The sequence below is a fragment of the Ailuropoda melanoleuca genome, chromosome 5, assembly GCF_002007445.2.
Source record: "Ailuropoda melanoleuca isolate Jingjing chromosome 5, ASM200744v2, whole genome shotgun sequence".
Classification (NCBI taxonomy): Eukaryota; Metazoa; Chordata; class Mammalia; order Carnivora; family Ursidae; genus Ailuropoda; species Ailuropoda melanoleuca.
Genome location: NC_048222.1, coordinates 95365281 through 95392443, shown reverse-complemented (window position 1 = coordinate 95392443; position 27163 = coordinate 95365281). Strand labels below are relative to the sequence as shown.

The 27163-nt window shown below is 32.8% G+C and overlaps 1 protein-coding gene across 4 annotated transcripts in view; it reads right to left on the bottom strand.

Annotated features, from left to right (window-relative positions):
- FSTL5 (follistatin like 5) overlaps nucleotides 1-27163 on the bottom strand; it is a 720210-nt gene that overhangs the window by 233658 nt on the left and 459389 nt on the right. For all 4 annotated transcript variants that reach the window (XM_002916266.4, XM_034661428.1, XM_034661429.1 and 1 more), the window contains exon 7: nucleotides 740-906. In XM_002916266.4, coding sequence (XP_002916312.1) covers nucleotides 740-906 — 167 coding nt within the window. The remainder of the gene's footprint in view (nucleotides 1-739; nucleotides 907-27163) is intronic.

The window sequence follows — 27163 nt, the reverse complement described above, 5'->3', positions numbered from 1 at the left end:
AATAATTAAAAAAATAACTAAAATTTATGTGCATAGAGATCATAAAATTCCAGAATCACTAACACAAAGGATTGCCCTACATCATTTCCACGGGCATCCCACAATACACTATTTTTACTTCTTTTCATCATCTAGGGAGATGTATACTTTTTAACCCTCACTTGGAACACATAGCACAGAAGGAACAGATGAATACCCTGTTTCTGTTTCATTTTCAAAGCTGTACCCTTTCAAATTGAGTTAAGATTCTGAATTTCTAGGAGTGAACCTGAGTGGAGAAATTTATTCCAATTTCATTCTAGAAAAATACACCATTTGTTGCTTGATTAATGTTTATTACTTCTAATACATTATGAAGTATTTGAAGCAAAACCTGCCTTTTCCCAATCTCTAACACCTCACAAGCTTTAGACTGTTGCTCAACCATAATAGCGAATACATAAAGATAAATTGTTGATAATTGTAGAAATTCTGACAATCAGACGGAATTGGCTTAAGTTGATATGATCCTGCTAACACAGTTCTACCTAACCTGCTTACCACATCCACACAAGCGATCTGGATAATTTCAAATGATCTGTAGGGCACCTTCCCCAGTCAGTAGTGTGGATATGACAATTTTCCAGTAATTCTCTTCTACTCCACATCCAATATTCATTAAGCTCCTCAGACTTCATGAAGTCTGGAGTATATCATGTGAAATACACACATATAAAGCAATGTCTACTTATGTACTCACATTGATGTCTTCCAAATCTAAATTATTTAGAATAATATTGTTCCTTTTCCAGATGATGGGGGGTCTCAGTGCCCCCTGAATGGCACAGCTCAGAACAGCACTTTGTCCCACGGTTGCCGCTGTAATGCTCAGTTTCTGATCTTCAGGCAGACTCAACTGGATAACCTCTGTAAAGATAGAGTGTCAGTAATATTGATGAGCATGTAGTTTAATAAGGTTAATTAGTATAAAGTTTCTGAATACTAGTAATTAAGGTTTTTAGTTTGAATAAAATGGAAAAAAGCTTGTGATGAAATGAAAAAAAGGGATAAATTGTTTCCAATAAAAGGTCAGAATGACATTTCAATTTAATTGATTGACAAGCATCCTCATGAGGCAAAGAACTATTAAACATGAAATGAATATCAGAAGTAGAGTTATAATAAGCCTGGCAGATTGCACCCAAAAGAGATATAAATTATTTAACTGCCAAATCGACATGTAGTGTGTCATCGGCATTGAAGTAAAAATGATGTTGTTTATTCACTGATAGATTTATATTGTAGGTGAGGTGAGATCATTGCTGGCTGGCTTCAGAGAACACTAGCATAGCTGAATGGATAAAATGCATCATTATGCTGGGAAACATAAATTGACTCTAAAGGGATAAGATTTATTTGGGAAGTTGACGGAGGAAAAACTGAAGTTCACCAACCAAACAGCAATTAAGTGAAATGCTGTCAGCTGCCTTTATCAGTCAGACAATGTTGGTACAGTACCGTTGCTTCCTGATCCTTAAATTTTAAAGTTAAAAATAATATTTTTAACTATTCAACACATTTCTCCTAATAATTATGCCAAACCAGAAAATACAATTTGTAATCTGGATCTGGCTTTCCTTTTCTGTTTTCAGACAATCTTTACCAATTATGGGAATTAACAAGTCTGTCATTGTGGATTATCATGAGAGATGATTAGACGATCCTACCAGTTTTCATCCATGTGAAAGCTTTCCATTAGTTCTCATCAGCTGATATTCACAGACACTAACTTTTCTACACTGAATGAGTTTTACATTTTGTCTTTGCTCAGTCTTAGGCAGGGTAGAATATCACAGATCAGTATTCTGAAATGAAATTTCCTTGGGGGGGGTGAGGGGGGACAATGATCATCTTTTGTTTCTTTGTTGTGATTGATACTATTTTTCATGGGGGCGTTGAGTATAGAAAAGTGGTGGCTTTTAATTTGTAATAAATTAGTATTAGGTGCGATCTTTGCTGTCTCCTCTGCAAAGCCCTCCCTTTCCTTTCACCATTCTACCTTCTTTTTCCCTCTCTCTGAAACCCATGTCCTCCTGAAAAAAAAGAGAAATGCCAATCAAATACATTTTATAGAATGTAACTATTAAGTAAACAGTTACTTTATTTTTTGGTACCATCACAAGTTGTCATGTCAAAAATGGCATAGGTTTTTGTATTGGAAGACCGGGATTGAACATACAATCCTCCATATGCACATCCTAAGCATTAATGTTAAATGATCTCTGTTGTCATAAACCCTGTCTGCCACACCATTAGCTGATGAATATAAATGAAATAAACTGACTCTTACTTGTTGTATAAGATCTAGTGTCTATATCTAAAACCCTTAATGACTTAAGGCAACAGTGCTTTGTGTTGTCAAAGAAGAGGGTGGGCATGCCTTTGAAATTGAAAAACCCTATGAGAGAGACTCAGCCCAAGTTTATTCTTTTTGTCATGGACATCATTTATAGAAATGATACAAATGGGTAACATGGACCTTGCTCATTCATTTGTATTGGCAGCCTAATGTTCCCTAATGACATTTATCCATATTCACATTTTACTTCAATGTTTCTTGAGCAATAAGAACATAGGCAATATGCTTAATCTTCTTTTCTTTAATACTCATACTCTTTCTTTCTTTCCGTAAAATCACTAAGATATATTTAGTCAATTAGGCATAGAAAACATTTGAAATTTGCAGGCACAATGTTTCTTTAGGTCTTTTTTTTTTAAGATTTTATTTATTTATTTGAGACAGAGAGCAAGGGGGGTAGAGGCAGAGGAAGAGGGAGAGAAAGAATCTCAAGCAGACTCCACACTGAGGATGGAGCCTGACATGGGGCTCAATCTCACAACCCTGAGATCATGACCTGTGCTGAAGTCAAGAGCTGGACGGACACTTAACCGACTGAGCCACCCAGTCATCCCTAGATCTTTTTTTTTAATATTACAAACTTAGAGAAAAAGGGAGAATTATAAAAGTAAGAACATTGTGTAGAGTATTATAAGGATTATTAATAATTTTTCATTAACATTTCTGAATTCCAGCTTCTGGTTTCTCATAAAATCATGTAAGAAATAATGGGACATCTGGTTCTAATATCAGCATGTTAGCATTGGCTATTCTGACATTTAGAAATACAATTGCTACTAAGTCACCTTGGAATCTCTTCACTAACCTCCTGCATCTGGTATTAGGTCCCGGGCCATTCAAATTAGTTGTGCTTTTGGTAGTTATACATTAACAATGTTAATTAGATAATATGAACATGTTAGAATAAATGTTGAGATTTGGCATAACAATGTTGGACATCTTTGTAAAATGTAATTTTTTTGAGAGGATGCATAATGAGAAATAAGAATTACTATTCACCCAGGGCATATTAACTTGCACAGTAAAGAAGTTTTTCTTTAATTTGGAAATTACATTTTAAAATTATTTTTAAAACTATCTCAGTAATATGTATGATTAAATAATGATATGTGTTTTGAAAACTCTTTAGAATTTTTTCCTGCATATTTCATGCTACATATACATTTCTCCTCCTCCCTAATATATCATATAGAACTACATACACAAAGCCAATTATGTTCACTTGCTACTTCTCAAATTCGAGTGCTTTTTTCCTTAAATAAATATGGCAGCAAGATGTCTTTTATCTACAAAATTGTCATGCTTATCTTTACTAGTCTTTCTGACAGCTATTAACAAGTAAAGATTTAATCTCACACACTAACATTAAACACTATTACTCTTATATTTTAAATTTCACCAAACATGCTTTAATGGTGAAGAAAGTACACATAAAGCATATCGGATTTATGTTTTATAAAGAAATGGTGATCATTTCTAGAAATGCATTAACAGGCTAAAACAATAACTACCAACCAATTTATAAGCCAATTTAAGATTTATTTTAAGAGCCATTAGTACAGGTTGGTTGTCTCTGAGTGTTTGTGTATATTTAGTGTTCATAGTTGTCACTTTAGAAATGAGTTCCCAGAAAAAATATTGAAAATTTAATTTCTTGTTAATTAGTATTAATCTACATTTTCATAGATATACATGAATGATAGCATATTTCATTCTATGGCATTCTATCCATATCTTATGTGAGTTATGTACAGACACCTGCTTTGCAGAGAATACGATCTACGATTTTCGTACCGTCCACCAACCTTTCAGCTCCAATGATAATGCACTTATGAAAAGTCTTCTTTAAGTAAAATCATGTATCACATGATATCAAGAATCAGTTGATGTCTTAAAGATAAAAACATAAAAGCACCTAGACTAGGTATGACAGATGGTACTAAGTTTTTTGAGACACTTCAGTACTTCTTTTGACCTATAAGCTTTGCTTCCTATTGGAGGACCTTTCAGCATCCAAGGAAAGAAATCAGAGCCCTAGCTGTGGTGTTTCCTCTAATCTCACGTTATGAAGACTACTAATGCCATTTCTACATCAGCTTTTTCTTTTGGCTACTTGGGAAAGGGAAGAGGCAAGTAAAATAGTGTCTCCCTGCGGAACCCTTTCTGCACTTCCTCATTTTCACAACTTAACTTAGAGGAATATTAAGAGCTTGCTTTCGAAGTGATGAAAAATTGTAAGTCTCTTCAAGCCGAATCTGAAGCCAGAGAGAAAAGTACAGTAGAGTACAACCTCAACCACAGCAGGTAAGTATTTATGAAGCATTTATTCCAATAGCAACTAGGTGATAGAAATAGTAATAGGAACATGGGTAAAAATAGTATATGTTCTAAAAATAGTACAAAAAAAGGAATAAAATAATATGAATCTTTGTGAAACACGAATTAAAAAGAAGATGATTTTAGTAACTTTGACTAAAAATCAATTCTTTTAAAAATCAACAGAAAAATGTAATTTATCATAAACAGATTCTGTTCTTTTGAAGCTCCTAAGTACATACTTATGTTGAATATTTGAATACTAGTGTCATAATCTTATTGCCCTAATCATGCTTATAAATACTACTATAGGAATGATATTTTATCAGTAACATTTTCAAATTACATGTATTTTTCCCTTCTCTACTCCATTAAAAGTAATTGCTAATTAAAAACAGGTAAAATAAAATACTTAAGTCAGAAATGTATCACACACACACAAAAAAAGACACTTAGAAATCCCAAGTGGAATACTTAGTTATTCTCATAATAAAACCACACTTATTCAATGACACAATCCTTAACTAACTAGAATATTCTGATGGTATCTTCTGTCAAGAAATAGGTGATTTTACCAGGCCCAGACGGTTTTCCTGGGGAATTCTACCAAACATTCAAAGAAGAAATAATACCTATTCTCCTGAAGCTATTTCAAAAAATAGAAACAGAAGGAAAGCTACCAAACTCATTCTATGAGGCCAATATTACCTTGATCCCAAAACCAGGCAAAGACCCCACCAAAAAGGNGTCAGTCGCCTTTCTATTCACGAATAACGAGACTGAAGAAAGAGAAATTAGGGAATCCATCCCATTTACAATAGCACCAAAAACCATGCGTTACCTTGGAATTAACTTAACCAGAGACGTAAAGGACCTATATGCTAGAAACTATAGATCACTTTTGAAAGATATTGAGGAAGACATAAAAAGATGGAAAAATATTCCATGCTCATGGATTGGAAGAATTAACATAGTTAAAATGTCCATACTACCCAGAGCAATCTACACTTTCAATGCTATCCCGATCAAAATACCGAGGACATTTTTCAAAGAACTGGAACAAATAGTCCTTAAATTTGTATGGAAACAAAAAAGGCTCCGAATCTCCAAGGAACTGTTGAAAAGGAAAAACAAAGCTGGGGGCATCACAATGCCGGATTTCGAGCTGTACTACAAAGCTGTGATCACAAAGACAGCATGGTACTGGCACAAAAACAGACACATCGACCAATGGAACAGAATAGAGAACCCAGAAATGGACCCTCGGCTCTTTGGGCAACTAATCTTTGATAAAGCAGGAAAAAACATCCGGTGGAAAAAAGACAGTCTCTTCAATAAATGGTGCTGGGAAAATTGGACAGCTACATGCAAAAGAATGAAACTTGACCACTCTCTCACACCATACACAAAAATAAACTCCAAATGGATGAAAGACCTCAATGTGAGACAGGANCGTGATACCGGAATCCATCAAAACTCTAGAGGAGAACATAGGCAGCAACCTCTATGACATCGACCAAAGCAACCTTTTTCATGACACATCTCCAAATGCAAGAGAAACAAAAGATAAAGTGAACTTATGGGACTTCATCAAGATAAAAAGCTTCTGCACAGCCAAGGAAACAGTCAAAAAAACTAAGAGACAGCCCACGGAATGGGAGAATATATTTGCAAAGGACACCACAGATAAAGGACTGGTATCCAAGATCTACAAAGAACTTCTCAAACTCAATACACGAGAAACAAATAAACAAATCATAAAATGGGCAGAAGATATGAACAGACACTTTTCCAATGAAGACATACAAATGGCTAACAGACACATGGAAAAATGTTCAAAATCATTAGCCATCAGGGAAATTCAAATCAAAACCACACTGAGACCCCACCTTATACCAGTTAGAATGGCAAAAATAGACAAGGCAATAAACAACAATTGTTGGAGAGGATGTGGAGAAAGGGGATCCTTCCTACATTGTTTGTGGGAATGCAGGTTGGTGCAGCCACTCTGGAAAACAGTGTGGAGGTCCCTTAAAAAGTTAAAAATTGAGCTACCCTATGACCCAGCCATTGCACTACTGGGTGTTTACCCCAAAGATACAGATGTAGTGAAAAGAAGGGCCATATGCACCCCAATGTTCATAGCAGCATTGTCCACAATTGCTGAATAGTGGAAGGAGCCGAGATGCCCTTCAACAAATGACTGGATTAAGAAGTTGTGGTCCATATATACAATGGAATATCACTCAGCTATCAGAAAGAATGAGTTCTCAACATTTGCTGCAACATGGACGGCACTGGAGGAGATAATGCTAAGTGAAATAAGTCAAGCAGAGAAAGACAACTATCATATGATTTCTCTCATCTATGGAACATAAGAACTAGGATGATCAGTAGGGGAAGGAAGGGATAAAGAAAGGGGCGTAATCAGAAGAGGGAATGAAACATGAGAGACTATGGACTATGAGAAACAAACTGAAGACTTCAGAGGGGAGGGGGGTGGGGGAATGGGATAGACTGGTGATGGGTAGTAAGGAGGGCACGTATTGCATGGTGCACTGGGTGTTATACGCAACTAATGAATCATCGAGCTTTACATCGGAAGCCAGGGATGTACTGTATGGTGACTAACGTAATATAATAAAAAATCATTAAAAAAAATAATAAATAAATAAATAAATAGCAAATAGAAGCTTCCAACAACAACAAAAATAGAAATAGGTGATTTTAAAATAAATGTTAATGTTTACCTAATTTAGACTTGTCAAGATATACACTAATTTATTATGATAAAATGTCTTGAAATTTTATACTAATTGCTTATCTTCACACTATTGTATGCTTATATCAGAATGTGCATTGCAAAAATAAAAATAAATGTAAAAAGAGATCTAGAAACATTCCTTGGTAGCAATGGATTGGATAATTTGGACTAATTCTTCCACCAGAGAAGTAACATGGCAACAAACAAACAACAAACAAATCCAGAATAAATAGAAATAATATTTTTAAAAGAATAGATGAAAATGAAAGACGTATTCTTTTCCATTCTTATCTCATGAAAGCGATAACAAGACAGTGAAGAACTGCCCAGTCTATATCTTGAAGAGAACTGTAACTTAGAGACTTAAGATTGCACCTTCAGACACACAGCACTTTGGGAATTTTTCCATCTTGAGAAGATGACTGAGGCTTAAATGCCCTTTGGTGGCTTTTTGTTCCTCCAGGCAGATGGGATAGGTGTGATAATGGACTGCCACCTTCTCTGTGCTAGGACTTTAAGATGACTTACTCTGCAAGTGAATAGTATGGACTGTAGCTCACTTTTCTAGGTATCTCTTAAAATATAAAATCTTCCCCTCAGTAAAATAATGTCATCCTAGTCATCGAATCATCATTATAAACAATTCTCAAAATAAAATGTCCAGCAAATAGTCAAGGATAACAGGGTATACACAGACAGAAGACAGCATGATGAGAATGAGCAGAGAGAGCATTCAATAATAATAAACCCACAAGGATTATAAAATATATTGTTTATGAAAATAAAATCAGTTTAGAAAATTTGACAAAGACCTTCAATATACAATCTATAAACATTATAAATTCATGAAGGAGCCAAATAGAAATTATATAAGTAGAAAGTGTAATAACTGAAATTAAGAATTAAACTGATATGCTTAAGAACAGATTAGACACAGCAGAAAAGATAATTACTAAACTAAGGAAGAGATTAAAAGAAACATTACAGAATGAAACATAGAAGGATGAAGATTTGAAAATACATGTGAGGGTAACAAAAAGAGGTTTATGTGGAGCCCCCAGAGGGAGAAAACAAACAAAAAAAATGAAACAGAAGTAATATTTGAAGAAATAGTACCTGAGGATTTTCCATAAATGTTGAAAGATACCAATCAATAGATTGAAGATCATCAAATGTTTAGCAAAGCAAGTGAAAAACTACAATAATCTACACTTAGACACTTAATAGTGAAATTGAAAAAAAAAATCAAAGAGAAAGAAACTTCTTAAAATTGTGTGAATAAGAAAATACAGATTGCCTTCACAGCAAGTGGAGACAGGACAGTAACTGGTATCACGGGCAAAAATAGGAGCAAGAAGCTAGTAAGATTATATCATACAAGTGATGAAACAAAATAAAATCAACCTTAGAATTTTATCCACATAAATAAAAATTAAAATAAATATATTTTTAAAAACAGTAAGACAGTTCATCTCTAGTAAACTTGTCTTAAGGTAAATTCTGCAGGATAACCTTCTGACAGAAGGGAAATGCTTCTAGATGAGAGCTCAAAGACGCAGGAAGGAAAGGAGAGCAAAGGTGTTTCAATATAAGTGTTAAAATTTAACAGTAAACTTTGTTACTTCAAGAGTACCTGATAATATAAAAGAGTATCTTCATAGTCTGGGGGCAGAGAAAGATTTTTTAAAGCACAGAAAAACCAAAACAAACAACAACAACTAACTCACCACAAGGGAAATGATTTATAAGTTTAACCACATCATAATTTAGATCATCTGTTCCTTAAAATATACTTTTAAGAGACCAAAAATGCAAGCCACCAAGCAGGAAAAGATACTTGCCATCCATAAAACTAACAAAGATCTCATATAGAGATTTAATAAAGATCTCCTAAAAATTAATAAGTAAAAGATAATTCCAAAGAACCCCAACCAAAGACTTGAAGAAATATTCTATGAGTTAGTTAATCCATATGGCTAAGGAAAATCTGAAAAAGTATTTAACAATATGTGTAATCAGGGAGATGCAAATTTAAGCCAAAACTTTCAGACTGGAATAAATTAGAAAGTCTAGTGATAAGTTTCGGAAGTATATGAAGCAACAGAAATTCTTATATTCCTTGAAAAAAAGTGTAAATTCACATATATACTTTCTTTCTCCATTAGTAAATAAAGCCTCATCTACACAAACTTGCCCTGCCAATTCATGTTTCCAAGTTAGCCATGTGCCTTGCAGAAGCCTAGAGTGTAAGAGTGTTTGGGTGTTATTAAAAAAAAAAAAAAAAAAAAAAAAAAACCAGAGGTAGCAATGCATATATTACCAAGATACCTTTAATGCATTGGACAGAGGGGAGGAAAAAAAAAAAGATAGAGAGAGAGAGAGGTCTAAATTGGGAGAGAAGAATCTGGTGAGGAATAGAATAGAATAGAATAAAAAATTCCTAAGTTTATCCTGAAGAAAAAAAGCCGCTAGACAGGAAAATTCTAAGAATACCAGTGAGAATGGAATTATTTCTGCCCAAGTTCTGAAAAAAAACCAGAAGGACTTAAAATCAAAAGCATAAATAGTATTTAGCAGTTAGTTAAAACAAAAACATCATTTCTTCCTGTCATTGGAGGGATTTAAAAGTTATGGGAAGATATTTTTTAAAAAGACTTCAATAAGAGAATTTCTATACAACAATGAAGCAAAAGTTCTTGTACAAATGGAATTTCATTTTTTAATCTCTTTATAGCTCTGTAATAAGAAAAATACAGTAATATAGACAGGACTGTATTTGATAATACTTCAAGACATTTTATATGTTAACAATGTAAGCCATGTTTTCTTTTTTTATTAATGATTTTGATATTCCTTCTGTGATCTTATAAATGTAGTGCAATTACCATTCAACTTTTCTGTTCAATTTTATTTAATTTCTCTCTTTCAAATAAATTATATACAGTTGAATTTTAAACTGAAATATGTGAAGAATAAGCCTATCCATTTCAGTGATATGTATAACACTAGCAACTTGGAAAATAATCTTTCTAATGAATAATAGTTTCCCTTCAAAATTTGACCTAACAAAAATTGTATCCAACAGAGAGAACTGGGTGGTCACCCAAAGTAATCAAGTTAATTTTAACATTATAATTTGGAAAACTTCAAGGGTAGAGACAATATCATCAAGAGTCACATTTGAGACACCACTGGGATGCTTGCCTCAGTTTGATTTCTAATGCACACTCTTTAGAAGACTTTTGACAAGTTATTTAAACTCTGTGAGTCTCAGTTTTTCTATCTTTACAATAAAGATGGTATCTAACTCTTGAAAATACTGTGAAGATAAGGTATGATATTTTAAAATACTTATTACTGTGCCTGGTCTTCAGTAAATTCTGGATATGCCACAACTGTTACTACTAGCGGAAAGCTATTGAAGTATTTGTAGGTTAAGATAGGCCCCATTTTACCATGTTTAGGAATTATGATCACTTTGATAAAGGCACTGCTTATATAAATTGTATTGGTTTAATTTTCATAGATATTACTTAAGCATGAGAAGAAAAACCCAGGCTCATGACCCACAAGGCAACTTAGGCTCTATTTTAGTTCTACTCTTACATACAAACTAAGTGCCCTTTACGTTTTACTTAACATGCATACTTTAAAAATGGCTATTAAACATAATGATAATCACTCTCCTACCTTCAAATATCATGAAAAACATACTGAAATGTTGAAGAAATCAAATATATTTTTCCTGTACAATTTGTGATATAAACACCATGTGTGATTTGAGAAAATTTGATATTATTCTCTAAATGCCTAAATTACTGAATACATGAAATACTGAATAAATTACTATTTCTAATAATCTTTTAAAAGTTCTGGTGTGATCATTTACAAATGGAATTCAATGTAGTAAATTGGGAGGAAAAATTGCACAGACATATGAAGGGAAGAATCTAACATGAAGAGCTTGCTGTGAATCCTCATTTGTCAGTCTGGGCAAAGCAATCAGCTAATCACTACCTATTGCCTGTATGTTAACAGTGGGTTCAGTGGTGTGTTAAAAAGCTATTACGGACATAAGGAAAGAATGTTAACCTGTGTCCATTCCTTCAACTTATCTCAAGGAAACCCCAGGACGTTAATGTTAGAGTCAATCAAATGGCACATTATTTGCTCCGTCTTTAATAAGTTGAAAATTTTTCACTATTTTTTAGATTACAGTCAGTCAGAGCTAAATGAATGAACTCTTCCCTTATGCAGTGTAAGATAGACTTTTGAGCATTTCAGACTGAAAAAGGTTTTAGTATTGTTTGCCTAATTAAAACAATTCAGGTAAAGGAGATTGCTGTTTGCCATAACACACTGCTATTAACTGATAAAACTGAAACTGAGATCCAGAGCATCAGCCTACACTATGAAGTTTTACAGAGTTAGAGTCTCCCTATTATGTTGCAGCAAATAGATGTGAAAGATGGGGAATTGAACATTGGCTGTTCATTTTGGCAGCTCTTCATAGCTTTAGAAGACTGGGTCTCAGCTATGCAAATTCAGAAACAAATTTAACAATTCATCCAGAATTAATTAAGCTATTGGGGATTGACTGAGCTAATCAAAATCACAGGATACCTTTGTTTATACTGGAACACCAATTTATTCATTTACAATTGGGAAAGCATCAGGTTTAGTAAGTAGTGTCAGCTGTGAGCCTGGGAATCTCCCTCCTAATGCACAGGTCAAAAGCTTCTCAAGATTGATGAACAGAAAATTACAAAAAAGGGGGTCAGCTATTCTCAAGCCAGTCAAGCTCTAATCAGCTAATGAATTGCCCTTTTCAACTCTAAAGACATTTCTGTCTAGAGAGCCTTTCTTTCCCTTGTCACTTTCAAGTTTACTGACAAATTCTTAGCCCTTAGCCCCTTGTTTTTTTTTACACCATGCAAATCACCATATGTTTGCAACTAGAGCATTAACTCAGGTAGGCTATAAAAGAGTTGAGTATATAAGAGCCTTCTTCACCTCAGTAAATGTTCCCAGAGTCCTGGGCTTGGCAAATGATGCCCCTGCACCAACTCAGGCCCACAAGTTGTTTTTGTAAGTAGAGTTGTATTGGAACACAGCTATATTCATTTATTACTGTATTGTCTTTGGCTGATTTCAGTTATATAGGCAGAGTTGAGTAGTTGTTAACAGAAATCTTATGGTATGCATAAGCCTAAGATATTTATTCTTTGGCCCTTTATACGAAGTTGCCTAGTCATTGAAATACTACTTGCAGGTTTTATATCCCTTTAACATGCTTTAGTTACTTAAATGTGATCTATTGGATTCTTGATCATTTTCCAGGTTCAGAACACCAAGCATAAAATAATTACATACAGAATACATGGAAACTGTTCCCATTTATATATGGGTGAATTTGTAAACTACCACTGTATGTTTTTTGTATTGCAAATTTTCTTTATTTCCTTTTTTCTTTTTTTCATAATTTTTTATTATGTTATGTTAGTCACCATACAGTACATCCTTAGTTTTTGAAGTAGTGTTCCATGATACCACTGTATTTTTTTATCATCTTTGAAGCTTCCCGTAAATAACGAAGGGATGAGTTTCTCTAATAACTATGACAATTATTACTCTTAAAGTACAAAACAAAATGTAAAAGTGAGTCGTTTGTCTGGCCCAAATGTAAATTCCTCGTTCTGGATAGTAGCATCCTACTGGGTCTATCTTCTCCAAGTTTATCACGTAGAACAATGATCATTTCTTTTCTCTTTTTAACATCCAATCAAAATCTTAATTCTCAGGACACATTTCTCAGCCAGAAGCAAAGCAATCTGATTATCCCATGTAAGTCATTCACAGTACTAATTTGTGAACAAGCCTGATTTCCAAGAGAGAATTTACATTTTAATAGGGAACATTTTAATTCAAATGTATCTTTAACCACCAAAATGCTTAGCAGAAATGCTTACGAGAAGGAAAACCTTCTAAGGAATCTTTGTCAACTCTACTACCACTTCTCGCTAAGAAATCAGAGGGACCTACATCGGACAAAGACAACCTCAGTCTAACTGAATTTAAGACAAAACCTGTTGAGATTATAGGGCTCTGACCTTTCTCTTCTTAGAGCATTTGCTTTGAAAATTTGTTACTGTAAATTTCTTCTCTCTCCTCTTTGAGATGTAAATCTTCTCCAGGCCTCTAGTCTGTTATACCACCCAGGAACACCTTTCTCAAGGACCTCAGAGCCATCCTCTTGAAATGTAATCATTAAGGAAGATAGTGTTCTTATCACAATCTCTGTAAGAGGGTGTGAGGCTAACTCCAATTAGCGCCATGGAGCTGACACACTTGGCCTTCTCAAGTTGACCACCATCTTCTCCACCCCATTGCCATTCAGTACTTTTCAATTTGCTCACCCTGGTGCTTTCTAACTCATCTGCCTTTTGTTTCAGCGGGGTTGAGTTCAGTCTTTCCCCCCTATTACAATAGTCTTTCTTGCCTTTTTAACTTGTGGGGTGCAGTTTTTCATTGAAAATCAGAAATCAGTTTTCCTTTCCTGAAAAAATCATGGTATTTGCTTACCTTTACTTCCTACTTTCCAATCATTCTCAAGAGAGAGGGAGTTTACAAAGTATTAATTTATGGTCTATCATTCTAGGGAGGTCTAGAATTGAAGAAAACAGATGACCCTCATTTATTTTCACCTATCCCTCCAAAAGCCATAAATTTAAGGATTTTTACAAGCTTATGATTGTCGCCATACAATGATGGTTTTATATCACTTATAAAGCTAGGAATGCATCTTCTCTGCATATGAATGTAGTTTAAATTACTTTAAATATGTACTTCTCTTAGGAACTTCTAGGCATTATTTTAAATCATATCACTACCTGAAAATTACAAGTCCTTCCAAATCCTGTGTAAATATAGTACAATTAGAAGCTTTCTAGTAAATCAAAGACTGTCTTAATGCCTAAGAACTCAGATTTAGGGTCATTTATCTTCATCATCAAAACAAAGAAGAGAAGTGAACAATAATGCACTTTACCCAGTAAGTCTGAATAGATGCTCTATACATTGACTGCTAAAATTAATGTACTAGATTTAAATTATACAAACTGAAAAGTTTTTATGTAAATTAGAACTTGCATGGCTTTAATTGAAATTCTACATGTATAAATCTCATAATTGCTAAAGCACATTTGATTATTTGAGAAAAGGGATTCAGTATAATAAATGTCAAAATCTACATTTTGTGGCTTTTTTCATGCAAAAATCTCAGTCTTTTATGTCAATTTGATATTTGCAGTACGTTTCTCAATTTTTTTGGATATTTTACTAAGGTACCATATCTTCATCCTGCTCATTTGAGCAAATTTGTAAACAGTACTGACTAAGAAGTTAAATATATTTCTTTTTAAAAGAAACTGCTCAAGTTAATCCAAAAAGATTTTTAGTAATTCTTAAATAGTAAAACTACTTATTATAGCATCATATGACAAACACGGAAAACATGTATTTTTTTTTGTTAAGTAGATAAAAGAGTGGTTCAAACTCACAATACTGATGAATTCCAGCCTTTGACACTATATTTATTTCTTTCTAACAAACAAATGCTAATTGTCAAATGTTGGTTTTCTTATATTTAAGTCTGAGTTTTCTATTACAAATTTGTGATAGAAGATGCATAATTTATCTTATCAGATAACATCTCTTTATATTTTTAAGTGATAATTTGATAATATATTTTTCTATTTATTTAAATTCATGAAAAAAGACTTACAAGTTGTTTTAAAAATTATATAAAATTAGTACAGTATTTCAATATATATTTATAAAATGTCGAAGAAAAAAGCCATAGCATGTTAACTTTTATAATCTATTTTTTTTAAAGATATATTTATTTATTTGAAGGAGAGAGAGAGCACGAGCAAGAGGGTCAGAGGGAGAAGGAGAGAGAATCTTAAGCAGTCTCCATGCTGAGCTGGGAACCGGATGCAGGGCTTGATCTTGATCTGAGATCATGATCTGAGTCAAAACCAAGAGTTGGACGCTTAACTGACAGAGCCACCCAGGCACCCCCTTAACCTTTATAATCTAATCCATTTAGAATTGAAGCTATTTCAAGGTACAAACACTATATTTCATACAGCATTGTCAACAGAGTGATTTTGTTTTGGCTGGATAATATTTAGTAAACAATTAAAAGCAACTAAAGGAGTAATGCAAAAAAAAAAACCCCACTCTATAGGGTTTCACTATTAATAGACATTTTCTAATGCAAATAAATATTTGGTGGGATACTAAATTTTAACCTTTTATTGTAACTGTAAACTGTACAGTGCATTAACACTGTAACTGAAGGAATTTCTTTGGGCAGAAAGTATGGATGGAAAGAATAGCAATGAGGAAAGAAAAAAATTAAAAGATTTGGTACAGCTGAATTCATCTTGCTTCTTTTCTTCATTGCTACCCTAGCCTTTGATGTAAATAATAAGAAATGATCCATATCCCTTTTATATTTCCATATGCCTTAGAAAAAATAAATTGCTCCAACACACAGCAACCAGAGCTGCCCAGTTCAGCAGCATATTTGGATTTTCTCAAGCCACACTCGAAAGCCTGGCACTGCTGTCATATAGTATGTCATCATACCAAGTGGCTCCCTGACAGGCTTGTTTGATTGAAGTATCATATATCAAAGAGATAGCTAGTGACCAAGGTAGAAGCACAAGTTGGCAACTTAACAGTTTATAAGGAACAATGTAACAAAGGTGAAACCATGCCCTACAGATTTAATGAGGTTGAAACTAGTAGAAAGTTTAAATCTTGTTTTTCAGAGAACCGTTTTCCCCTAATTAGCTATTGTGTCTTTTCAGACTCCACTAATAAACTCACTAGCTGTCTCTACAGAAGCCTGGACTCAAGGTCAACTAATAGGGTTCCAGCCTATGAATAAAGAAGGCTCTGCATTCTTTACACAAGATAATGAGTCCAAGACCCTAGCCAGTTTATAGCAGCTCTCAGAGCCTGCGCATAGCCCCTTCTCCTTGTCCAGATAACCCTTGATGTCAAGGGCTGAATCTTGCCTCATTTTGGTGTTGTTGCCACAGCAAAGTGAGCGTAGGATGTATGTTACATATATGTTTGCTCAACATGCTTGCTCCATCTTTCCTCATGAAGAGTCCTAAAGTTCATCAATATGTATGTAATCTCAACCGCTATGATGATTAAAAAACAAAAAACCAAACAAACAAAAAAATCTTGTTCTCTCCCCATTCAGGGAGGCAGATTTTGAGCCTTGTCTTCCCTCTCCTGGCTGCCTCTCAGATACACTCTTTCCTTGCTGCATCCCTGATGTCTCAGTGATTGGCTTTGCTCCCCATCGGCAGACAGACTCGGGTTGGGTTACAAGGGCAATCGATATACAGAAGGCACCAAGGGGGACTATTAACTTTGATAAAGAAACATTTCAGTCAAGACATGTACCATTCCATTTAACAGAGAGATGCATATAAATCTTATCCTTGGGAGAATTCTCTCAGACTTGAGCACCCAGCTGTTACACTTCTGAGACCCCACAGGAGACAGAGCCCCCCTCTCCCATATGGAAGTTTCGTGCCACAAATATAATCTCTCGATTACTCAGCTGGGATATCTGTTACAAAATTAATATCATACAAATAGAAATAAAAACATAAACACAAGACCGTAGATAAAGCAGGATACTTCATAAGCATTTCACTTCACCATATAGATATAACTCTAAATAGATATGCTTCTAATCACTTCAATAAAAAAGTTTAAAATATAACAATTGATAAACAATTACTTCATTGCTCAATATTAACAAAATAATAACATACATCATTTAAAATTATGTAGAGACATTTCATTAGTGTTACTACCTCCATGAAAATTCGATAAACCAATATAGGTATATTTATTTTTGAACTTGGTCTATAAAGAGTGTCACATCATAGTCTCTAAATACACATTTACTAGAATTTCATTTATTCTGGAAATTGGAATACAAATGAACAACAGAACACAATATTTCCCCAGTACCACTTAATTATCAATTTAATATTAGATAATCCAGACATTTAGCTCACCATTTTGTTAAAATAGCAACACCCAGGAACACACCGAGATTCTTAGCTAATTCCGCTGATGCTCATAAAGGCAAAGCTCTGTAATTAGCACAGTTAAAGGAAGTATTTTTATATAATCCATTTTTTTATTTATCAAAATTCTAATTTGGTGGTTTTAAGAAGCAGGGATTTACTGTGTTATCATGAAAGCATAAACTTGTGTGTAGTAATTTTCTTAGGAGTATGAATATTATAATTCTAGTGAAATAAGAAAAAATATATTCTTTTCCCTGAAGGTATGTTGCATAATCGTATTTTAATAATATTGCTACAAAATACTTATATAAATGTGCTTTTAAGGAAAAATTTAAAAACAAAACAAAACCTAGAATCATGATATAATTTATGCTAATATGATGCTGTCTGATAGAAAATCTTTAGAAGTTATTAATATATATTTTTTATGAATGGTAAAATTCATATTTTCTCAGAAGAGGAAGAATTGAAAAAAATATTAGACTTAACAACATGTAATATATTATTACATATGAAATATTACCTTGCTATGTGGCATATAGCCAATATAAACTAATTTATATTATATGATCTTAAGGGACAAATCACATTGGAAAAGTGTAAACTGGCTCCTGGTGTGATTCCGAATTTGAATTCTGATTCTAGCACTTTCTTGTTAAAACACCTTGGATAGGAATTACAAACTGCCCTCATAGAAATCAATAAAATTAATGAAAGGTAGGGATATTGGCAATGGGGTGAAGGAAATAATTATAAATATGCTCTTTTGGTTTTCCCTCATCAAGAAAGATACAATATTCACAACAATCTTTGGTCTCAATTCTTAGACTTTAGGGCTTAGAGAAATGTAACAAAGGAACAGTAAACTAACTGATCTTTGTAGTTTTAAGACCCAGTTTCTTTCAGGTCCTGTTTTCATCATTATTGCTACTACTAATGATAATATAAATTACACAAATAAATCATTGAGAATATAGAAAGAGAATGTAGTAATTAAATGAGTCAAGTCGAATTCAGAGAGGACTCTATCATTGCATTTGATCAACAGAAGAAGAGTATGCATTTATCAAAGCTACAGATATATTTTCAAAACAAACTGTAAACCCAATCGAAGGTGGAGAAAAGTCTCAGAGTGATGAAAGGTGAGAAATGGGAAAACAGCAATATACGATGAGATTTAATTTAGATAAATGTAAGGTAATACACAGAGGGGTTGCCAAGAGAAAGAAACAAATTGAAGAGTATTGGTCAGAGAATACCATTTGGAGATTAACTATGGATTATTATGGGAGAGAATTTTTGCTACATGACAGTGAAGTAAAAACTAAATGAAATATATCTTGTAGTGAATGAAGAGGATTATTAGGTTTTGATCCAGATACCCAGAGTTTATTTTTAGCAAACTAATCATTTTTAAAACAATAATAATTTTAATAGCCACAAGTTATTGAATACACACTAGACATTGTATTAAATTATCTAGTATTGAACACTCATGTAAATTTGAAGTATTGTTATTATCTTCATTGTACTGATGGGATATTAGATTTAGAGATGTTAAGTAATTTTTCAGGGTTAAAACAGCTGTATTAAGTAGTGGAACAAAAGTGATATAAAAGTTGAAAACTTACAGCATAAAATTTAATAAAAGAAAATAAAAAGAAGCATACAAAAGCATTGGATATTAACAGGTAGGAATAAACGGTTTTAGTAAAATATGATTTTCACAAGTGATAATATTTGCTAACATACATTGGGCATTAACTATGTGCTACATACCATTTTCCATACTTCACTAGTTTCTATTTATTTACTCCTCAAAAGTCATATGTGTTAGAATTATTATTCCATTTTGAAAGTTAGGGACACTGAAGCAGGGAACAATGGTCTAACCAGTCTTGGTCATACAGCTCGTAAGTGGTAGAGCTGAGATTTGAACCTAGCAATCCCACTCTTAGCTCCAGGAACAGTGCTAGTTACCAATATAACAGTGTTATATTGATTCTAGTATTGGGAAAAGGGGGTAAATGTAGAGTAGAATACAACTAATGCAAGAACATGGGAGTTATTGAAAAAGGACTGTGCCTGGTACATAGTATAATTATTAACAAATATTAATTATTAAATACATAGAAAATAACCTAAATGAGTTAGGTAAAGTTTGGAATCAACATTCACTCATGGAGAAAATAAAAATAATGAACCAATGGGCTATATTTCTTCCTTCACTGACAAAAGTTACTGAGGACAGAAAATATGTTGGTTACTCTTCTGGTTTGAGGGATACATTTTTGAAACAGACAGAAATGGTCCTGTCATCACAGACCTTATATCCCAGAAAAGTAGGAAATAATATTTCACCAAGGCTCAGATATTTACATTTTTATTCCTGATTTTATTCCTCTGGTTAGTTTTAAATCAAAACATAATTACAAAATATAAAGTTAAATCCACTATAGGCCAAGAATAATTAAAAGATGCAATTTTAACTTAAAAACTTTTCTTTACATAAATATTGGTTTATGGAAGTAAATAATAATATCTTAAAAAATGAATATAACTCAGACTTCATTTTAGGTTCCCAGAGCTTTGAGACTTAAATTAAACAGATTTGAACATGATGTTCGATTCAATGCCATATATTTTGCTGGTCACATCATGTTCTGAGCTTGGAGTCTACTTAACAGGACCAATGTTTGGATCACACAGCCATCTGTGTGCATATTGTCCCAATTCCAAGCTATTCTTTGTCGCTTCCAGAACACATTTACTCACTTCTTCAACCCTTCCACCCCCTTTTCAGCTTTAGGTCCACCAAGGTTTACACTAAGATTCATTATTGAATCTGCTTAACGAAAAGCTACCCTATCAGTTGAGGTGAAACAGCGGTAGCTTTAACTTTTCTGCTTTTGTTTCTTTGTTTCATTTTCATCTTTCTCTCTCTGCCATCTTCATTTGTGAGGACAAGGATTTGGTATTGACATACATTTCTCAGGAGTTATGAATTACAACACTTTTCTTCAAAATTAGAGTTTGTTTTTATTTTAAATGTTTTATTTTTCTACTAAGTGAGAAAAAATGGGAGGAAGAATTATAGTAAAATGTATAATTTCATACATATTTCTAAATTTCTAAATATCCCTGGGAGAAGACCTCTGGAAAAGCAAGTATTTCACCAGACAAGAAATTTACAAATGATTAAGTAAAACATTTAGAGCACACACTAACAGTGGCCAGATGAAGGCTTGAAAAATATGAGACCCTGAAAGACTGAAAATAGCAAGATTCAAAGGAATTCCATGTTTTCTACTTTCCCCTGTTTGTAAGTCCCTCTCTGGCACTAAAGAAAAACACATTAAATCATTCAGTTCAGTGAAATGTAACACTGCAAATGGTAATAATGTGTAGATGTAGTCCAAAAATCAAACTGAATTATAGTCAAAGCAAAAGTTTCATTACATGAAAGAGTTTAACTATGGAAATCAATTAATGGAGCAGCTAAATCCAGCCCTGGGTCATGTGAATCAAATCAAATAGCCTCTGGGTGTGTGTGTGGGTGTGTGTGTGCGCAAGCATGTGCACATAAATTAAAAATGATCTTCATACAACAGAAATGACTCCACTAAAAGCTGTTTAAATACTGGGATTGCAAACAAATACTTTAGGACACTATTTTGCTTTCTGTTTTATAAAAGGAAAAGTCACAAGAACAAAAAACTATACCACAGATTTTGAGAAATATAAAATCTTGTTAGGAAACAGACTAGTACACATCAGAAGCATTTTGGTGCATTTCTTTTGAGCTATTTTGCAATGAATGGATGAATATTTATGGGTTTCAAAAATCTCTATGTTTATTTTTCATACTTTAATCAGGAGTATACTAAACAAATTTCACAACCTGTATTATATTGCTATTGATCAATCTAATCACGCCAGTTTAATATTCAGGTAACAATCAGAATTTGCACAAACGCTGAACCTGTATTCATTACAAGCATTTTATTTTATTTTTTGAATATTTATTTATTTGAGAGAGAGAGAGTGTGCAAGCAGGGGGAGCGGCAGAAGGAGAGGGAGATAGAGAATCCTCAAGCTGACTCTCCACAGCCTGGAGCCCGATGCAGGGCTCTATCCTAGGACCCTGAAGTTATGACCTGAGCCAAAACCTGAGTTGGATGCTCAACCTACTGAGCCACCCAGGTGACCCCATAGTCAGCATTTTAAAATGACACTATCATACTGTGTAGAGCACATATAATTCATTTTATTATTCTTTTTAGTGTAATAAATATCATATAGTAATGTGCAAATTCATCACTACCGATTTTCCCTTATTTTATATGTCTCTCCAAAAAGAAATTAAAAAGTCAAAATTAATAATAATGTTTAACACTCCTGACACATATCATCAAGTTACTTTCATAAAAGAAAACTAAATTATACAAAGATTATATATATCTATATACATAAAAATTCTGTTACTGTTTTCACATTTTAATACTTTTATAATTTTATATATGAAACATTCAGTGCATAATTTTTGTAATACGTGGGAAAGAATCATAAAAAGAAGACTGTATATAAGAAAAATTGCCCATTATTTACCTGGAAAAAATAAAAATACTAATTTGAAAAGATATATGATTCTCTGTGTTTATTGTAGGATTATTTACAACAGCCAAGACATGGAAGCAAACTATGTGTCTTTAAAAGATAAATGGATAAGGAAGATGTGTTATATACACACAATAGAATATTAGCCACCCCCCCCCCAAAAAAAAGAATGAGATCTTGGCATTTGCAACAATGCAGATGGACCTAGAGTGTATTATGCTAAATGAAATAACTCAAACAGAGAAAGACAAATGCCTTATGATTTCACTTGGATGTGGAACCCAAAAAAACAAACAAAGCAAACAACTAAAAAACAGAGACTCACAAATACAGAGAACCAACTGATGGTTGCCAGAGGGTGGGGATGGTAGGCAAAATAGGCAAAGGGGATTAAGAGGTACAAACGTCAAGTTATAAAACAAATGTCATGGGGATAAAAAGTACAGCATAGGGAATATAGGCAATAATATCGTAATTAGTTTGTATAGTGGTAGAAACTACATCTATCTTGGTGAGCATTTTGTAATGTATATAATTGTCAAATTACTGTTTTGGGTACTTGAAACTAATATAAAATTGTATGTCAAATATACTTCAATTAAAAATTAGAAAAAGTTAAGTTTACCCATAATCCCACACTGAAATATTTTTATACACATACCAAATAATTATATAATGAGATCTAAATTATGCTAAATATGTGTGCATGTATATATAGACATTTAAAAATATGCATATTTAGTAGCATAAAACATACAAGGATAATGTTATATCTGCAGGCTTCTAGACTTCTCAACAATAAAGTAGTAGGCATATATTTGTATCATCCATATTTCTTCATCCTTTTTAATAATCGTACTGTGTTACATTCTATAGATATAAAATACTTATGATTTATATAGTCAACCTCACAATTTTGGTATCTTTGTCATTTCCATCTCTATTATAATTTATTCTAAATAAATCATAAGTTGTGTACAAGAGACAAGTTGATATTTAATAAATTGATTATTTTTAGAAAAAAATATCTAGAAGTAGAATATGTCAAACAAAATTTGTAACAAATTAAAAGTTTTAATTCATATTTTAAATCTGACCTGTCAAAACGAGTACCAATTTTCAATTTAATAAATTGGACAAAAAAATGTGTGCTGCTCTGGCCCTGCTGACAGTATTATCATTAAACATACATACACACCTTGACAATTAAAGAGGTGAAAAAATGTCAGTCGTGGTTTAATTTGCATTTCATCATTATTTATATTACAATAAAATAATAAATATGTGCAGTTGCCTAATTAATTATAATAATTAAATATTTGAAGCAAACAAGATGTGTGTATATATATATTATATATATCAGTGATATAGCACTTCTTACACATTACTTTGCTTGCCATTTTAATTTCACCACATCTTTCAAAAATATTGTGTTTCTCTCTTACAAAAATATTTTAATAATACACTTCTGCAGGATTTTTCCTCATATTGTTACTATACTCTTATGGATAAGATAATAGGAAATATTTAATTATATTGTTGATACAGTGAATCGTAGTTTTCTTTCAGTGTATTTTCTGAATGTTTATTGCATTACAATCAAGAATAGTACTGTTTGTGTATTCTTGAACTCAAAAGCCTTCTCAATTAAACACTTTTTAATTGAGATCTTCCGGTTTTTTAGATACACAATTACATCATAATTGAATTTTTTTATCATTGTTTTTTACTGATTTTATTACCCTCATTATGGTTAATTAATTTAAAAATACACAAATTACAGAAGTCATGAACTACTTCATTTCATGCAGCACTAGGGCTTGTTGGGAAGCATTTATGTCACTAGATACAGCTATATATATTCTGTTCATACTACATCCTTTTTAATATGTTATAAGTTAAGTGTATGGAAACAGGAAGCAACTAATATGAGTAGGAAAAAAAAATATGGTTTGCTTGAGAATGTTTTCTTCACTTTCCTGGAATAGAAAGAGGAATTTTGCTTTTTCCATGTATTATAAACTCTATTATGAAATAAACTCTATAGGAATAATAGGTCATTCAGATTCTTGAATATGTACATTCATGATTTCATCAAATGTGGGAAGCTTTTGACCATTACTTCTCTAAACATATTTTCTGCCCCTTTTTCTCTCTCTCTTTCTGCAATTCTCATAATGCCTATTTTGGTGTGTCTGGTGTTGCCTTAAACTGTGATCATTTTTCTTCATTCTTTCTTATTTTTCCTTCATAGTCTGGGGGATTTTAATTGCCCTATCTTCAAATTTGCTATTCCTTTTTTCTTCCTGCTAAAATCTTCTATTGAACTTCTCTGGTGATTCAAGATCAGATTGTGAAAATTTTTCCCTTCATCTATTTTACTTTTCAACTACAGAAGTTCTAATTGTTTTCTATTTATAAATTCTATCTCTTACTGATATTTCCTACTTTTTCATACATCATTCTCCTGACTTCCTTCTATTTCTTTCTTCATGGTTTCCTTCAGCTCTTTGAGCATCTTTCAAGTAGTTAATTTAAAGTCTTCATCTAATAAATCTAATGTCTGAGCTTCTTCAGAGATTCCTGACATTGTGTTTCTTTCTATGAATGGGATTTTTTTCATGTTTCTTTTGGTATTTTATAATTTTTTGTTGAGAAGTGGATATTTTTAATATTGTAATATGGTAAGTCTGTAAATCCCATTCTCCTCTCTTTCCAGAGATTACTGGTGTTATTTATTAAGGGCTGCATTGGTCTATTTGTTTAGCAACTTTTTGAATACCATCCCCCCCACCCCCAGCCAAAGACTGTATTTTTTATCATGTGTGATCACTGAAATCTTTGTTCTGTAATCTGTACAGTCAGAATAAAACAAGATGTCTTCTATTTCTTTAAATTATTTTTACAAAGGCTATCTAGGAAGCCATTTGAGCCAACCTATGCACCAACTCCCCAGTGAACCAACAGGCAAATTAACATGCTACTTCTGATCTCTATAGGATAACATTCATATTGTCAACACTCACCAGCAAGCCACACCAGGAATATGTGCTGTTATTCACACAGTAGCTACCCACCCTGGAACTTGGTAATAGGAAGGGTAGCTACTATGTGAAATGACAAAATTCCTCACACTTTACCAGCCTTTTTATTTATCAAGCATTCTCCTGGACACTACAGTTATTTGATTGGAATCCAGAGGCCTGAAATAGTTGATTCTAATAACTCTTTCAAAATCATCAATAATTGTTTTAGTGGCAGAACCTTTTCTGGGAGCTTCCTATTGCACCATCTTCTGTGATATTCCAGGGGCAATTTTGAAATGAATAATGAAAAACAATCAATAGGGATGTCTAAAAAAACTGAAATTCATAAAAGTAATGAAAGTTTAGAGGAAATTGGAGATTAAAGAGAATGAACTGAAGAGAAGAAGTAATTTGATGAAACAGTCTAAAACTCCAAAGAGCAATAAAAGAACTGTGAAAAGCATGAAGAATACCAAATGATCAGGAAACAACTTCAAGTTTAGAGTCTGTCCTTAAGTGGCTGAGTGATTTTGACATGCCATTTAATATTTTCAAACTCTGTTTCTTTATTTGTAGAATAAAGGCATTATGATTTCTGTAATTCTTTTCAACTTTAAAATCTTGAAATTTAAATACATAAAAATAAAAAGTATTAAATGTTTTAAAGTTTTCATTTTGAATCATGCCTTACTGCAACCTATAATGCACACATAATGCGTACATAAAAACATGATATTCCATGTAAATAAGTTACAGAAATAGTTTTACTATTAATCATACACTATTCAACATTTGTTGAACATTTACTATGCAGTACTTGGTGCTAGTCACATAAAATGATTAGTCTTTTCAGCTCAAAGACGAGACAAAAGTGGTCTGCATTTTTCCTCCCCCAATTTTCAACCCTTTTGTTTTATGGAAAGAGAGCACTGTTTTTCCCAAGCAACAGCCTGTGTTGTGATAACTTGGAATCTGCTATATAAGTTGCGGGATATTCTTAGGCATAGATTTTCATTATTTAACACAGATGATCTGCAAGAAACACATTAATAAATTCACATTTAAGATATGCAAAATGAGTGTAATTTTGGCCAATTCTTTTGTAGTGCATTAAATACTGAATTTCTATAGAATACAATTATAAAAACTTATGTTAATTTGTACATTTGTATTCTTGTATTTTTATAATGCATATAACATGTTACTAAATGCAAAAGATTTCTACTTCAAATATATGTTTTAATTACATATTCAATTATATATTCTATTAACAATGATGTGATTTGGAACTTATTTCTTTTTCAAGTTTTAGTTCATTGTTTCCTCAAAAATAATGCAAAAATTCTAAACCAATAAACTATGATGAGGCATATTCTTTATATATGGTATTAAGGCTGAATTAAGCTTGCATTCATTTGGTTTGCCTCTTTAGAATGTAATTTAAAAGCAACTACCTTTTTTTTTAAAGACTTTATTTATTTATTGAAGAGAGAGAGAGTGCACACAAGCAGGGGCAGAGGGAGAGGGACAAGCAGACTCCCCACTGAGTAGGGAGCCCAATGTGGGGCTCAATCCCGGGACCCTGGGATCATGATCTGAGCCAAAAGCAGACACTTAACCAACTGAGCCACCCAGGCACCCCCAAAAAAGCAACCACCTTTTAAAACTACAAAAAGTACCTTTATTCTACAGGCTGTTTCAAGTTTCATGAATATTTGATCAAATGCATATGTATGATTTGATGCATTTTGATGCATCAAAGCATCAATAAAGGAAAAAAATATGAACTTTAAGGGGATATTTGTTATTAGTAATTTTAATTTCTATTCATATGGGTGACAAAGATACTTGGAATTCACTGGAATTAATATTTTGCATTTTCTTAAATGTCTTAAATGTTGTTCTCACTCAG